The sequence below is a fragment of the Belonocnema kinseyi genome, chromosome 4 (assembly GCF_010883055.1).
Source record: "Belonocnema kinseyi isolate 2016_QV_RU_SX_M_011 chromosome 4, B_treatae_v1, whole genome shotgun sequence".
NCBI lineage: Eukaryota > Metazoa > Arthropoda > Insecta > Hymenoptera > Cynipidae > Belonocnema > Belonocnema kinseyi.
In genome coordinates this window covers 49451867-49468592 of record NC_046660.1, presented here as the reverse complement: position 1 = coordinate 49468592, position 16726 = coordinate 49451867, and the positions used below count along the sequence as shown (strand labels likewise).

At 27.2% G+C, this 16726-nt stretch overlaps 1 protein-coding gene across 1 annotated transcript in view; it reads left to right on the top strand.

Moving 5' to 3' along the window:
• Nucleotides 1-15501, top strand: part of LOC117170884 (Down syndrome cell adhesion molecule-like protein Dscam2) — a 315200-nt gene extending 299699 nt beyond the window's left edge. Inside the window, exons 22-25 of the mRNA XM_033357927.1 lie at nucleotides 1142-1428; nucleotides 10043-10298; nucleotides 10385-10475; nucleotides 14959-15501. Of these exons, the coding sequence (XP_033213818.1) occupies nucleotides 1142-1428; nucleotides 10043-10298; nucleotides 10385-10475; nucleotides 14959-15379 (1055 nt within the window). The 3' untranslated portion in view covers nucleotides 15380-15501. The remainder of the gene's footprint in view (nucleotides 1-1141; nucleotides 1429-10042; nucleotides 10299-10384; nucleotides 10476-14958) is intronic.
• The last annotated feature ends 1225 nt before the right edge of the window (nucleotides 15502-16726 follow it).

The following is a 16726-nucleotide window of genomic DNA, read 5'->3' as shown; positions in this document are numbered from 1 at the left end:
CTCGAAAAATAATTATTTTAAATGTAAAATTCGAATTTTCTGATTTTTAATTGTATTTTAAATTTGTATTTGTATTATTTTTTAATTATGTATTTTTGGTAAATTTCTATACTCAAATTGATTAAAATGACATTTATAGTCTGCCTGTATTAAAACAGTTTTTTGAGTTATTTTTTAAATTTCGATTGTTTGTAAATATCTGTTCTTAAATTCATTTATATGAAAACATAACTAAACTTAGCATTAAGCTTTGAAAAGGATAGGGTGCGACCGAATTTCTCAGTTCCCTTTTCGAGCTGCATAAATTACCATTTTAAATATACAATTTGATTTGTCCGATTTGGCATTGTATTTTTAAAAAATGTTGTATAATTTTGTAGTTTTTTATTTGTTGTAAATTTCTATACCTAAATTGTTAAAAATAAAAATTTTAGTCCGCCTGTATTTTAAAATTTTGTTTTATTATTTTTTAATTTTCTATTTTTTGTAAATTTCTATTCTTAAATTAATCAGAATGAAAACTTTAATAAAATTAACTCAGCATGAGGCTGGGAAAGGGATAGGGTGCGAAAGAATTTCCGCCTTACCTTTTTCAGCTCGAAAAATTATCATTTTAATACAATATATTATTTGTCTGATTTGTCATTTTATTTTTAAAAAATTTTTGTATTATTTTATATTATAATTTTGTAATTTTTTTTCAATTTATATTTTTAAATCGATTAAAATGGAAACTTAAATCTGTCTATTATTTACGAAATGACAAATGCTGTTTCTATGAAAAAGCAAATACATTTCAAGTAGTAGTACAGTCCAGTGTTTATTTAGCCGAAAAATCTTCACAGAGCATGCACAGTGCGATGAACCTGGTATTTACTGTTCAAAATGGTTTACAAGTTCCAAATATGAACGTTTTTGGAATTTTTATCATTAGAAAATATTACCATTGAGTTTTTAAGGAAATTGTCCAACCCGATTTTTAATTGATCATTTTTTTATAATTTTCTATTTAACGTAAATTGTGACAAAAATGGAAATTTCAACCTAATAAAATATTAATAAAAGGAAGTCGAATTGTTAGTCTATTACGATCTTGAATGGAAAGTGAAGAAACCTCAAAAATGAATTAAATAACTTCCAGATCCTGTTAGACCCGGTACATCAAACGACCCGAATGCTCAGAGCCAAGCAGCCCTGGAAAATAAGCATAATATGGAACAAAGGGAGCAGTATTACGCAACTGTGAGGAAACCAGGACAACAGTCTCCCTGTCGAGAGATGAGTGCTCTGGAACGCATTCCGGAATATTCGGAAGACATTTATCCATACGCCACATTCCATCTCCCCGAGCAGGAAAATCTCTCTGCCAACCCGATACGACAGGCCTATTTCTACGAGAGGAGCGAGACTATGCTTCAGGGAGCCCAGGTACGGGTAAGAAAAATAAGACAAAATAATTGCAAGATTACAATCTTGGTCAGAACTTTTCTAACTTTTCGAAAGTGTGACACTGACATTCTTGTTAACTCGTTGCTTGTATTGACATCATTTCGAGCAGACGCAAGAAGTAGTGATTAAGAAAGCAATTAAGAAACTGATTAAGAAAACGGATGCTAAAGGCGTTTGAGCAGATGAGGGCTTAAATTAAGGCGAGAGTACTGAATGAGTTCAAGTGCCGTCCATAAACGAAGTTACTAATTTTCGGCTATTTTTAAAACGAATTTAAAATTGTGGTGCCTTTTTTCACTCTGTTAGGGAGCTTAGTCAAACTTCAGAACCCGAAATTTTCTTTAAAAAGGGGAAATGTGGTGATTTTTAACGAAAATAGGGGAATAATAGGGGAATGAATTCTTTTAAATAAAATTAATGTAGATACCATATTCGCAGAAAAAAACTAAGAATAAAATTTGTTGCAGGACATTTTTTAGAGCAATAAAGTTTTCTTTAGCCAACTTCGCGTCTTTCAAAAAACATTTGCTTATCATGGAAAAACAAAAGAAAGTTTAACTGATATTTGTGTAAAGTTTATCCTATAAAGTTAATTTTTATTGCAGAAAATCTTTCTTCGGAAATCGATGTAAAGTTTATCTTTTGTTTTTTCTGTGTTGCATTCAGCCCCCTGCCTTGACCGTGTATGTGTATGTAGTAATAGTTTTCTTACGATCCAGAGGGGAAGCGTCGGTCAAACTAAGCCAAAAGATGGCACCATAAAAAGTAGTTCTGTCTTTTTCATTGAATTCCATTTAAAAAAAGAAAAAATAATAAAAAAACTTGATGCTGTTTGCAAATAAACAAAAAATAATATATGAAAAAATAAGAGACACTATTACTAATTATTTCAAAAAAGAAAAAGTCATAAAGATACGTAGTTTAATATGAATACAATTTAATTTCGAGATACATTTTGAAAGCAGTTCGAACTTCATATTTCTATGATTTATTTTGCTGATATTATTGATTTTATTATTTGTTCTAGTTAAACAAAATTATGTATTGTTGAAATTATTAATGTAGCTAATGAAAAAATTAATAATATTTAAGACCTCAATGAATAAAATATTTATAACATATACATGATCAGAAAAATTAATAAAAAATATATTACTTATATCCAATATAAATATTATAATAATTAAAATACGTAAGACTACAACTTAAGTTGCAAAGTAAAGTATCTTTGTACTTTCAAAATCTTAATAATTTCAATTTTCGAAGAAAACATTGTTAAAAAATAGTGGTAATTGTAATTAAAATGTTTGAGGGAATCAAGTTTCAAATAAAATAATTTGAGGGAATCATTTGGTAAAAAGTCAATGACGCGAATGATAAATGAAAAAATGGATTTAATATTATTTAATATAATGTATATACTTATTTTAATTGAACCAAACATCATATATACATTTATACAGTTCAATAATTTATTTGTTGCCTAATCCTAAAAGCTTTTTTCTCGCTGCATTCAGCCCCTAATAATTTTATTTAAAAATTTAAATTTAAAGGAGCTTTTACATTAAATAGTTAATTATATTATGGCAAACCTTATTTCTAAAATAAAAATATTATAAGCTGTTAAAATCTATAAACAAACGTACTGTACTCATGACGCATAATTGGAGGAAATGCACTTTTTTCATTCAAAAATGTCAAGAGCCTTCAATTTTCTTGCGATTTTGAATTTTTCTGTTTTAAATTAAAGATCATTAAATTCTATAGATCTTGACTCTCCGAAATTTTGTATACTCTATTTTTTCATTAATAACTTTTTCAGTCAAAGTATGAACAAAGTCTTATTATCGGTGAAATTTTTTTTTTTTGCTAAAAGTGCTTCCCATTAATGTAGGAATGACATTAAATAACCAAAATAATTTAAAAGCTTATAATTACCACTTTGGTAAACAATTTTTGTATCAAAATATTAGAATTTGAGATTTTTCAAATTATAATTTCCTCCAATGGCCACAACGACTTCAGGTGTTCCTTAAAATAATAAATATTTAATAATATTTTATAAAATATGACAATTTAAATTTTTGTAAACAAATTAGATAAACAAATTTAAAATGTTTGCCCTTTCACATAGAATTTTTTTTACACTGGAAATTTTTTAAGCTATTGGACGAATGTCTGCTAGTCACAAAAATATTAGAAGTGTTAACAATAACCACTGTTATTAGCAATTCTTGTGACAACATATTTAAACTTAAGGTTTTATCAAATTTAAATTTTCTTTGATGGCAAAGTCGGTGGGTTATTGTCAAAAGAATTTGTATTGAGTGAATCTTAGCATTCAGTGTTATAATTCATTTCCAAACTATTACAATTAAAAACCCGACTTTTTCCAAGTGACACTGCCAAAATTGGGACATTTTTTATGTAAATTATTTATAAACATGCAAGTTGTTATATTCCACTAAATATGATCGAAGATACATTTTTAAGGAATATCCGTAGCCATTGTAGCGATTAAAGAAAATAAAAATTGTAATAAAACCTTACATTATAATATTTTGACACAAGAATTGTTTATAACAATAGTTATTATAAGCTTTAAAATTATTTTTGTTATTAAATGTCATTCCTACATTAATATGAAGCACTTTCAGCACCAAAAAATTGTACCGATAATAAGACTATTTGTTAATTTGTTTATCAAATTTGTTTGCAACAAATAAATGGAATGATAAACAAATTATTTGTTTTTTATGATTCCCTGAACATTAATTTGAGACAATATAAAGTTTTCCTGATCAATTATCAAAGCGTAAAAAATTTTTATGTACACAATTTCAGTTCTTTCATGCTTTGAGTAGAAAAATTATTAATAAACAAATAGAGAAGACAAAAGTTCGAAGCGTCAAGCTGAACGAAAAAAGTGAATTTCCTCCTACTGTGCGTCATGAGTACGGTACGTTTGTTTACAGAGTTTAATAGGATATAGTCTATTCATTTTAGAAATGAGATTTGCAATAATATAATTAACTATTTAATTCAAAATCTCCTTCAAATTAAAATTTTTTTAATAAAATGATTAGGGTTTGAATGCATCGAGAAAAAAGCTTTCAAGATTAAGCAACAAATAAATGATTGCACTGTATGAATGTATATATGATATTCGGTTCAATTTAAATAAATATATAAATTATATTAAATAATATTAAATCTACTTTCTCATTTATTAGTCTTTTCATTGACTAATAAAACGTAATTTTAAACGTAATTTAAAAATTTTTTTAAAATAATTAAATTTTTAACCAAGCGGTAAAATTTTTAACCTATGAAGATACTTTTTTAAAACAAGATTAATTTTTTACCAAAAAAAGAATTATAAAGGATAAAGTTTATTTTTAACCCAAAAAGTTGAATTTTCAATAAAAAAAGTACAGTTCAAACAAAAAAAATGACTCTTCTCCCATTAAAGTTAAATTTTCAATCCAAGTTGCCATATTTTCAACAAACCAATTACATGTTCGATCGAAAAGTATATGTTTTCTACTAAGAATAGAATAGCTAAATTTTTAGTTTTTAAATTACATAAAACAAAAAAAAGAATTTTCAGCCCGTTTAATAATTTGTTTCTCAAACAAACAGATGAATTTTTAACAAAGAAAATTAATTTTCTACCTAAAAAGGTCAGTTTTTATACAAATATTTTAGTTTTCGAGATTAACATTTAAATAAAAAAACAGTTGACTTTTAAATCAATAAGATACATTTTCCGCAAGAAAGTTATTTTTTTAATTAAAAAATACGAATTTTCAACAAAATATTCCTAACAAAGAAAAAATAATTATCAACCGAGTAGTTCAATTTTTAACAAACTGAAAATTTGCAACGAAAAACGGAACAGTTGAATCTTCTTTCAAAAAATGAATTTACCACAAAAAAAGAGATGAATTTCCAACAAAATAATTAGATTTTCGACCAGAGAGATGACTTTTAATCAAATAATTTTTTCTACCATATCTGTTTAATTTGTAATAACAAATATGAACATCAAACCAAAAAAATTGATTTTTAAACCAATATTTAAATTTTTTACCAAAGTGTTGAATTGCGAACTCGAAAATGTAAGTTTTCCCCAAAATAGTAAATTTATGAAAAACTATTAGAATCTTTAACTAAAAAAATGAACCTGCAAACAAAATATTAACTTCAAACCAAACAGTTGTATTATTAATCAAACAGAATGAATATTTTACCAGAAACCGAATTTTCTAGCAAAAAATACGAATTTCAAAGAAAATATATAAATTTTCAATCTTATAAAATTAATAATTAGCAATTTAAAATTAAAATTTTAGACTAGAATGTAAATTTTCTAAAAATTAGTTTAACATTTAATCCAAAAGTAGAAAGAGTAGAACCTTTAATCAAAACAACGAGTCTTTAGACGAAATAGATTCATTTAGAAACAATCAGCTTTTTAACCAAAAGAAAGAATTTTTAACCTCAAAGATTAATTTTATACCAAAATATTATTTAAATTTTGAAACAAAGAGAGTTCAAATAAAATACTTTCATTTGCAAAATTTTCAACCGAATAGATGGATTTCAACTAAAATGATGAATCCTTCATCAAAATAGATTAATTTGGAAGCAAGTGGTCTCCTTTAAAAAAAATGAATTTTCAACTAAGAAGATTAATTTTCCATCAAACAAACGAATTTCCTACCAAAAAAGATAAATTCTCAATAAAATACTTTAATTTTCAACAAGAAAAGATAAAGTTTTAATTTAGAATATCAATTTTTAAATGAAAGTGAAAAAGTTGCATTTGGACATTTTCAATCAAAGGGGTGAATTTTCCACCAACTTGTTGCATGTATAACAAAATATATTAATATGGAACCAAGCGATTTTTTAAATCAAAACCAAAAAGATTAGTTTTCTACCAAAAACGCTCTTTCTACCAAGAAGACAAATTCTTAATAAAAAACATGAATTTTCAGTGAGGAAATATAAGCTTTCAATTTCGAATATTAATTTTTAACTAATAGCAGAATAGTTTCATTTAAAAGTTTCCAACCAAACTGATGAAATTTCATCTAAAATAATAAATTTCCAACTAAAATAGATTAATTGGTAACCAAGCGATTTTTTAACAAAAAGATTGAATTTGCAACCAAGAAAATTAATGTTCTGCCAAACAAACGAATTTTTGCTAAAAAAAAAGACGAATTCTAAATAAAATTAATTAATTTTCAAGAAGAATAGATGAATGTTCAATTTAGAATATCCTTTTTAAACCGAAAGTGAATTAGTTGCATTTGATAATTTGTAACCAAAAAATTGAATTTTTAACTAATGTGATGAATTTTCAAATAAAATGTTTATTTTTGAATTAAGTGAACTCATTTTTTACAAAAGAGATGAACTATCGACAAAATACATAAGGTTTCAATCAAGCACGTTAATTATTATATAAAAAAGATCAATTTCCAACCAAAAAGGTGAATTATATACCAATAAAGATCAATATTGAACGAAAAATGGAATAATTAAGTTTTTAGTTGGAAAAAAAATCATTTGAAATCAAAAGTAAAACGAGTTTTCTATCAAATATGAAAACCATTATTGGAAGAGATGAATCTTAAAAAAAATTAATTTTTATTAAAGTACTTCAAAATTAAGCGTGAAAACGAGAAATGGGGGAAATTCCTTGAAAAAAAATCATTCTTTAAAAAATTAGTGCCCAATATTACTCATTATTGTTAACTCATTATTGTTAACTCATTATTCATTATTAGATTAACTTTTATATAAAATTACATTCATATTTCTTATTTAAAAATAGGAGTGGGTCCAGCTTTATTATCACATGAGATTTATATATCGGTGGGGGGGGGGGGCGGTTCACTGCAATGTCACAAATTGGTAAAAATAATTAGTCAAAATTCAATAAAAATAGCGTCACCTAACATGCGGACGCTCCCTATTTTTAATAAAAATTTTAAGGTTGTATTTCTAATAAAATAGAAGGAATATTCTACAACAACAAAAAAAAGAATTTTCTATCAAAACAGAGAAATTTTTTACAAAATATATGAATTTTCAACAGAAAACAATATCAATTTTTAGCTGAAACGTGAATTTTTAAGAAATAAGTTTGATATTAAATCAAAGATTACAAAGAGATGAGTTTTTAATTAAAACGATGATTCTTTAGGCATACGCAGTTTTTTTCAACCAAAACAACAGAATTTTCAATCTGGAAGAATAATTTTAAATCAAAAAGATGATTTTAATTTTTAATGAAAAACAGATTAATTTTAATTAATTTTCTACCAAATAAACAAATATTTAACAAAATATCTATATACATTTTCAGTAAGAAAAGATAAAGCAGTTTAGATTATAAGTTTTTACCCGAACCGTTTGTAACCAAGCCATCTTTTATAACCAAACAGTATGGATTTTAATCCAAAATGGTTAACTTTCTACAAAAGAAACGAATTTTCTGCCTGAAGAAAAAACAAATGTTCAATAATATACATAAAATTTCAACAAGAAAAAAATCATTTTTCAATTTATAATATCAGTTTTAGCAAAAATTGGAATAGTTTCATTGATAAATTGTCAACTAAAGAGTATAATTTTAAAGTAAAATAATGAAGCTTTAATAAAAATATATATTTATTTGGAACCAAGCGATTTTAGCAAATAGACGAATTTCCTAACGAGAAAGCGAATTCTCAATAAATTACATGAATTTCCAACAATAAAATATCTACTTTCAATTTAGAATATCAGTTATTAACCAAAAATGGAATACTTTCAATTAAAAATTTTTAACCAAAGAGATGAAATTTTAACTAAAGTTACAAATTTTTAATAAAAATATATTAATTAGAAACCAAGCTATTTTTCAAACGAAAAATAATTAATATTTTAACAAACGAATTTTTACAACGAAAAAAAGATTTCTCAATAAAATAAATACATTTTGTATAAATAAATTTATTTCCATAAGAGAGATTAATGATCAACAAAATACATCGATTTTTTAACAAGAAGCTCAATTGTATACTATAAAATGCAAATATTTAAGAAAAAATGGAATAATTACATATTTATTTTTAAAAACAAATGTTTTTCAATCCTAAATAAAACGATTTTTCAACCAAATATTTAAATTTTCAATCAAAGAGATGAATCTGGGAACGAAAAAATGAATTTTTATTAAAGTAATTCAAAATTGACCCCATCGTTGGCAGATAGAATTCAACAAAAAGTGCCCAAAATGGCAGGAAAATTTTTTATCCTGAAAATTTGTATCCTGAAGTTTTGGGGGTCGCTGAATCCGAATATGAAGTCGAAATTCAGAAATCCAAAATGGCGGATCCAATATGATGGACGAAAATACAAAAAAGGGCTCGATTTAAATCAATCTCGGTACTTACGAGTTTTTGAGGTTGCCGAACCCGAAAGTGAAGTTAAAATTCAACAATTTTAAATGGCGGACGAAAATAGACGCCATTTAAAATTTTAGAATTTTGTCTTTAAATTCTGATTCAGCGACCCCAAAAACCCGTAATTACAAAGATGGATTCAAATCGACCCTTTTTTCGTATTTTCGTCCACCATATTGGATCCGCTATTTTAAATTTTCGAATTTTGACTTCAGATTCGGATTCAGCGACCCCAAAAACCCCCTAGTAAGATTTTAATGCAAAATCGGAGTGAGTTAAATAGGAAAAAAGAAGACTGACGCATTTTGCGTCAATGCCATGCAGGGCACGGAAAATTTTGACGCATTTTGCGTCAATGCCAACGAAGTGATTAAGCGTAAAACGACAAAAAGGGAAGTACCTTGAAAGAAGGAAAAAAACAATTCTTTAAACAAGAGGAAAAAAGTTTATGTGTGGCTAATAATCTGTTTAGTTAATCTGCCGAACAGTTTAATCTTTAAATTTGATAAAATATCTAAAATGAAATAAGTGTCTACAGAATTTAATTATAATTATATGCTGTAGACATTTTTTTCATTATTATTAGTACTTATTATTATTAATACAATAATTATTAGTACTCCCATACGAGTGCTTAAAACTTTCAACTTATTACACATTTTAATATAAATGGTTATACAAAAATTACATTCATATTTCTTATCTAAAAATAATAGTGGAGCCAGCTTTAGTGTTTTATGCTAAATTTATAAGGGACTGGGTTACCGAAATGTCACAAATTGTTACATGTTAGTCAAATATAACTAAAAAAAGTATCCACCTAACTTGTGGATACTCTCTATTTTTAATTGAAATTTTTAAGATTTGTGGGCTGTTTCTCTGGCTTTATAATTTTCGCGATTCTAAAATTGAAGGCTTGTAAAACAGAACTGATTGAGCGCTCGAGCAGTAGGCAGAAGAGGGAATGACGCGTAGAAAACGCGAGGAAAGAGAGAACGTTCTTTCATCGCGTTTTCTGCGACTCCAACCTACTGCTCAAACGCTCGTTCGATTCTGCTTTCCGAGCCTTCAATTTAAATTAGGGAAATTTTCCTTTCTTGTGATCAATAGAAGTGTCCTATTTTTTTTAGTGCGACGTGGACCAATACACTAAGGTTCGCGGAAGGGCACGTCGCAAATCCAAGTCTTTCAAGTCCGAGTCGGAAGAATATGACACCTTGGGTTCGGACAGCGACACAGAAGTTGGCACTAGTAGTCGCACCGAATCGTCGAATCATCTGGAGGATTCGGGGCCACCTTCCATTATGGCCCGTTCACCGGGGCCCAATTCCGGACCGCGGGGCCGAGAGCAGCGATTAGCCCTTGTTCCCAGGCCGGTTCATCATAGTAAGTTAGTATTCGGTTTTCTGTGTCAAGTTAATCAAAACTGGCATTCCACTAATTTCAATCTCGTATCAACGTCGCCTTTCCAGATGTGCTGTACCACACGCACGAATCAAGTACATCAACAGAGCCGTCACCAATTTCTGAGAGGAAGACTTTCCCTAGGATAGAAAAGCAGAGGTGGGCATGAAAAGATAAGTTTTCAACCAAAAGTTAATTTTCATCAAAAACTGTTTCATTTTCAAACCAAAAAGATTATTTTTCTACTAAAAAGGATTAATTTTTGTTCCAAAGAGAAAGGCTTTAATTAAATATTCGAATTTTTAAATAAAAGGATTAAAGATCAAACAAAAATATTAATATTTTGAACCACGTACGTATTTGAATTTTCAAATCGTTAATTATAAAAGCGAAACTAATTCGCATTTGGGCTTTAGAAAACAGTTGAATTTTCGACAGTTAAATTCTTTAATAAAAAGATGACTTTTTTACAAAATAATTGAATTTTGAAAGAAATAGTTGAATTTTTAACAAAATAATTTAACTTTAAAACGAATATATCAATCTTTACCAAAAAACTTGATTTTGTGGAAAATTAGTTAAAATTGTTCCCAAGCAGTTTAAATTTAGATTAAAACCAAAGCTGTTATAGTTACATATTCATTTATATAAATTAATTTTCAACATAAAACAAACGGCTGTAACAAACTAGATGATTTTGTATATAAAATTATAAATCTTCGACTGGAATAGTTCAATCTTTAGTTTTAAAATATTAATTTTTAATTTTTTCAATAATAATGTTCAACAAACTATATAAATTTTCAACCAAACATTTAATTAAAATTATTAATTTGAAACAAAATAAATTAACCTTTAACTAAGTTAGCGTTGAACTAAGCAGTAAAATTTTTACCCAAAAAAGATGAATTCTTAACAAAAAATGTAAAGTTGATATTTAAACAAAAAATATGTTAATTTTAAATAAAAAACTGTTGCATTTGATAATGCAATACGAATTTTTAAATAAAAAACTAAAATTTCAACAAAATAGTATTGACAAGCAAAATAATATAATGGCATCGATTTTTAATTAGAATGATGAGTCTGTAACAAAAAGATTAATTTTCAACAAAAAAGATTCAAGTTGAATAGTTACATTTTTAAATAAATAGTTTAACTTTTTAAACGAACAGGTCAATCTTCTACCACAATAGTTAAATATTCTACAAAAAATATTAATATGCAAGAGAGATTAATTTTCTACCCAAACGGAGGAGTTCTCAATAAAATATTCAGTTTTGAAGCTAAAAACTCGAATAATTCAAGAAACAGTTGACTGTGAAACCAGACAAGAAATTTTTTTAACAAAAATGTTATTTTTTGATGAAAAAAGAGGAATCTTAAAAAACCAGTGAAAGTTATAACTAAAAAAGATTAGTTTTCAACAACTAATGGAATCTTTGAATTCTCAGTTTAAAAAATTAATTTTCGAGAAATAAAAGTTGGTTTTGACTAAAAAAGACGAAATTTTAACAAAATAGTTTAATTTTGTACACCATTCTTCAAGTTTTAACGTACAAAGGAAATTTTTTTACTAGAAATGAAATAGCTACATTTTTAAATACAAAATTAGGTTTTAGCTTTAAAAAAAAAAGTTTTAGAAAATAGTTGATTTTTCTACTACAGTAGTTGAATATTCAGCCGATAATATAAACATTCAACAAACAGTTAATTTTCTCCAGAATAATTTAATTTTCTCCAGAATAATTTAATTTTCTGTCAAATTGTTGAGTTTTGAACCAAAAGATTTAAATTTTCAACCAAGCAGTTGCATTTTAAACCAAAATTGTCTTTTCGAACAGAGAAAGGATGGAAATAGGTAAGAGAATTTGAAGTCCGAAATATTTTGGTATTAAATGAAAAATCAACACAAAAAGCACGAATTCTCAACCACTTCAATTCAAAGAAAAAAGAATAATTTTCAAAAAAAGAGTTGAATTTTCTATGAAATGTTTCATACTTAAAAATAAATTTGAAAATCAAAAAAGAACAAATTGTAACAGAAGATATAAATTAAAAAATAAATAGCTTAACTTTTTAACAAAATAGTTGATTCATTCTCAGGATTCATTCTCAGGTAATAAAATTTTGTCAATTATTATTTTTAACCCAACAAATTAATTTTTGACGAGTTGGTTAAATTTTATAATAAAGAATTTAGTTTTTAATCAAATAGTTTAATTTTCTATTACAGTAGTTAGATTTTCCACCAAATTGTTAAATGTTGAAACCGAAAATATAAATTTTTAACCAAACATTTCTTTAAAAAAAAGAGAAAAGAGGGAAAGAGTGTCAAAAAAAGGCTCCTGGTTACGAATATCTTTGGTAGGTTATCAAAATATGGGTCAATTTTCGTTTAAACGATTTTTTTAAAAACAATTTCATTATTCATAGACAAAAAATTTATAAAATCATTTTTCACATGGCTGAGTAAAAGTGAAAAATTTTCGCGTCTTGCACTTTTTTTACGACGAACTGTTTACAATGTACAGCGTTATAAACAAATGATTTTTGAACAAAATTACCATCTTTGCACAGTGTTACCTAAGAATTTATAATTCAGAACAATTTAAAACGTGTACACTGTCTATATCAAGGATAGATATCTTAAAAGGAAAAAGAAATTTTCCGATCGAATAAAAACTTTTCTCCTTATATTGTGGTTGAAAAGTTTTTATTTTTAAGAGGAAGCCGCTTAGACTCTTCATTTATTAATAAACAATCATCCAGATCAACCAGTATCATATTGTAGCTTCAAATTATTGCGAAAGCTTTATTTCGCATTATCAACATAATTCGCTGTTTATAATTTCTTTGGCTTAATTGTTTATAACAATTGATATAAATAATGATCATCAATTACCAGACTTGACTTTAATTTTTTTTATTAATCCTTGAAACATTATTAAACTTTTAACTTTCTTGATATTTTCTTCTGCGACGAGCGGTTATTTATTTATGGCCTTATAAACAATGTATTTTTTATAAACACACCATCCCCTAAAAGCCACAATTCTCAAGTTATTAGCAATTGTCTTTTTTCACATCCTTAATTTTACCATAAATAATGTAATTATCTTGGGTAGCATTTTCGATATCTAACCCTTATTGTTCATAACTATTGTTATTAACAAAAACGCTGAATTGAGAGAATCGATTTTTTCCTAATATTTTAATTTATCTATGGCACAAAAAAAGACTTTTCACTTCTGTGATATTTTTCGTATGACTAGCCATTATTTATTTATGGCCTCACAAACACTGTATTTTTATAAACATACCCTTCCCCAAAGGCCACAAATTTCAAGTCATTATCAATTAACTTTTTTTATATCTATAATTTCACCGCATAAAATGTTTTATTTCGTGCCATAGATTGCTGAAATAGTTTAGAAAAAATCGAATTTCATAAGTGAGCGTTTTTGTTAATAACAATACTTATAAAAAATGAGGGTCAGATATTGAAAATTATACCCAAGATAATTGCGTTCTTTGTGGTAAAATTAAGGATATAAGAAAGGTGATCGCTAATAACTTGAAATTTGTGGCTTTTAGGGGAGGTTGTGTTTATAAACAATACACTGCTTATAAGGCCATCAATAAATAATGGCTGGTCGTACGAAAAAATATCAAAAAAATGAAAAGTTTTAATTTGTGCTATAGATTAATTTAAAAAATTAATATAAAATATATTTTCTTAATTGAAAGTTTTTTTTATGACAACAGTTATAAACAATGAGGGTCAGATATCGAAAATGCTACCCAAGATAATTACATTCTTTATGGTAAAATTAAGGATATAAAAAAGGTAATCGCTAATAACGTGAAAACTGTGGCCTTTACGGGAAGCTGCTTTTATAAATAATAAATTGTTTATAAGGCCATAAGTAATAGTTTGTCGGACTAAACTAAATTCTTTATTATAAAATGTAACTATCTCATTAAAAATGAGTTTCTTTGGTTAAAATAATAATTTTAAAAATTTGGTTACCTAAAAATGTAGCTTTTCCATTTTTAGCGAAAAAAGTCTCCTTTATCGGTTGAAAATTGAACCGCTTGGTAAAAAAATAAACTATTTTGTTAAAAATCAAATGATTTATTTTAAAATTGATTTTTTCTGTTAGAATTACTTTTTTTGGTTTTTAAATTAATTTTTTATGTGAACCAGTTCATAGAAAATTCAACTATTTTGTTGAAAATTCTTCTTTTTTCTTTGAATTGAACTGATTAACAATTCGTGCTTTTTGTGGTTAAAAATTAGTTTTTCAAAGATGCTTTCTCAGAAATATATTTTGTTATATTTCAGACTTCAAATTCTCTTACCTATCTCCATCCCTTCTTTTTTCGAAAAGAAATTTTTGACTTAAAAGGCTTAAATGCTTGGATAAAAATTAAAATCTTTTGGTTCCAAATTCAACAATTTCCTAGAAAGTTAAAATATTTTGGTGTAAATAAACTTTTTGTTGAATGTTTATATTTTCAGTTGAATAAATGTTGAATCCGAAAATATAAATTTTTAACCGAACATTTCTTTTAAAAAGGTAAAAGTGGGAAAGAGTGTGAAGTCTAAATAATAAGAAATAATTTCTGATTTTTGAAGGTATCGAGGTGGATCTCTGGATGTATCGGTGGAACCAGTTCGTCCGCTACTGAAGCTTTCCGAGACAGGTATGCGCCCCTACTCGGCAAATGCTTCACCAAGTCAACCGAATAATCACGGAAGACTATCAACATACGACCGGCCGAAGGATATCAGAAAATCGGTCGAATGTCTTGTGGACGACAAAAATCCACCCCGAAAATTCCAAATGAATTCGAGGTATCGACATCGAGAAAAAGGCGCAAATTGGGGCAACGAACTGTCCACCTTGGAATTGAAACCTCCCACTGGCTTCACCGATGCCCTCGAAACCAGCGAGGCCGAATGTGACATCGACATGAAACTTAGACTCCACAGGAAAAAGGGAGGCCAAAACTGCCAACTTTCAAAATCACCTCAAGACTTTACAATTACAGTCTGAGATTATAGCGTATATCAAAAAAAGAGATTTGTAAAAATTTAATTGTAAAATTAATTCCCTGTTGAGAAAATTGAGACTTTGATGTAAAGAATGACTGTCTCAGAGACATTTATAATATTATTATCTCTCCATGTACAATAAAGAACGTATTTTTCTAAACCGTGTCGTATTTTTTTAAAGGATTTCACTAGCCCCATGAATCGCCCCCATTTTTCTGTTTTCTTACGATCCTGGGGGGAATTTTCGTCAAACTAATCCAACAGATGGCGCAACAAAAATTAGGCCTGACTTTTGCATTCAATTTCATTAAGAAAAAGAAAAAATAATTTAAAACTTGACGCTTTTTGCAAATAAACAAAAGAAAAATATGAAAAGATACGAGTAACTTTTACTAATTTTTTTTCAAAGTTATGAAAGTATGTAGTTTATTATGAATAAAATTTAATTTTGAGATACATTACGCAATCAGTTCAAACTTCATATTTCTATGAGTTATTTTGCTCAAATTATTGATTTTATTATTTGTTAAAGTTAAAAAAAATTATTTATTGTTAAAATTATTAATGTAGCTCGTTACGCGATATTTTCGCAAATTCTTGCGCAAACCTTTTAAAATTAAGACTCAAATTATTCACCAGTGTTATCTTGTGATTGTGAATTCTCTTTCGTTAAAAGAGCTGAGCTCGAGAGTTTGAGCGCACCTACGACACGCGACTGATGGCAATCGTACTTCGCGCTCGGTGTTTGCATAACTCCCGCATTCGTGCACAGACCTTCTAAAATCAAAGGTCAACGGACCGACAACTTCAATTTTGTGATTGTGAAGTCTCTTTAGTTAAAGCTCTTTCGGTTCTAACGAACACACGTATCTCGTACTTCACACTCGATTTTGTCCCAAATGTCAACTTTTCTACATTATACACAACACTTTTATATCAAATATAATACATTTTTATATTATTCTGCCTGGGAGTCGTTATTCAAATATTGCAAAATGAAGCACAAATTGTATTTACCATGATTATTTTAACATTCGTTTCGCATTTAGCTTTAAATTGCATTTTAAGCTGCGCTGAAATATGTATCATTTCAATCAATTTATATCATTATAATTCATAATATGCATAAAAATTAAATCATACTAATTCTTATTTCCTTGTTTTTATAATTTTTTATATTTTTAATCTTGTTTTTTACGATTAAAGAAAAACTATTGTGCATTTGCATAAGGTCTAATACAGGACTTACGAGGGTGGATTGATAAGTTTCCGGCCTGACCAAGAATTGGCGCCACTAGGCCTACCTTGAGGTGGCGTTCTATAGTACCATCCTTAGATAGCTTGTAGC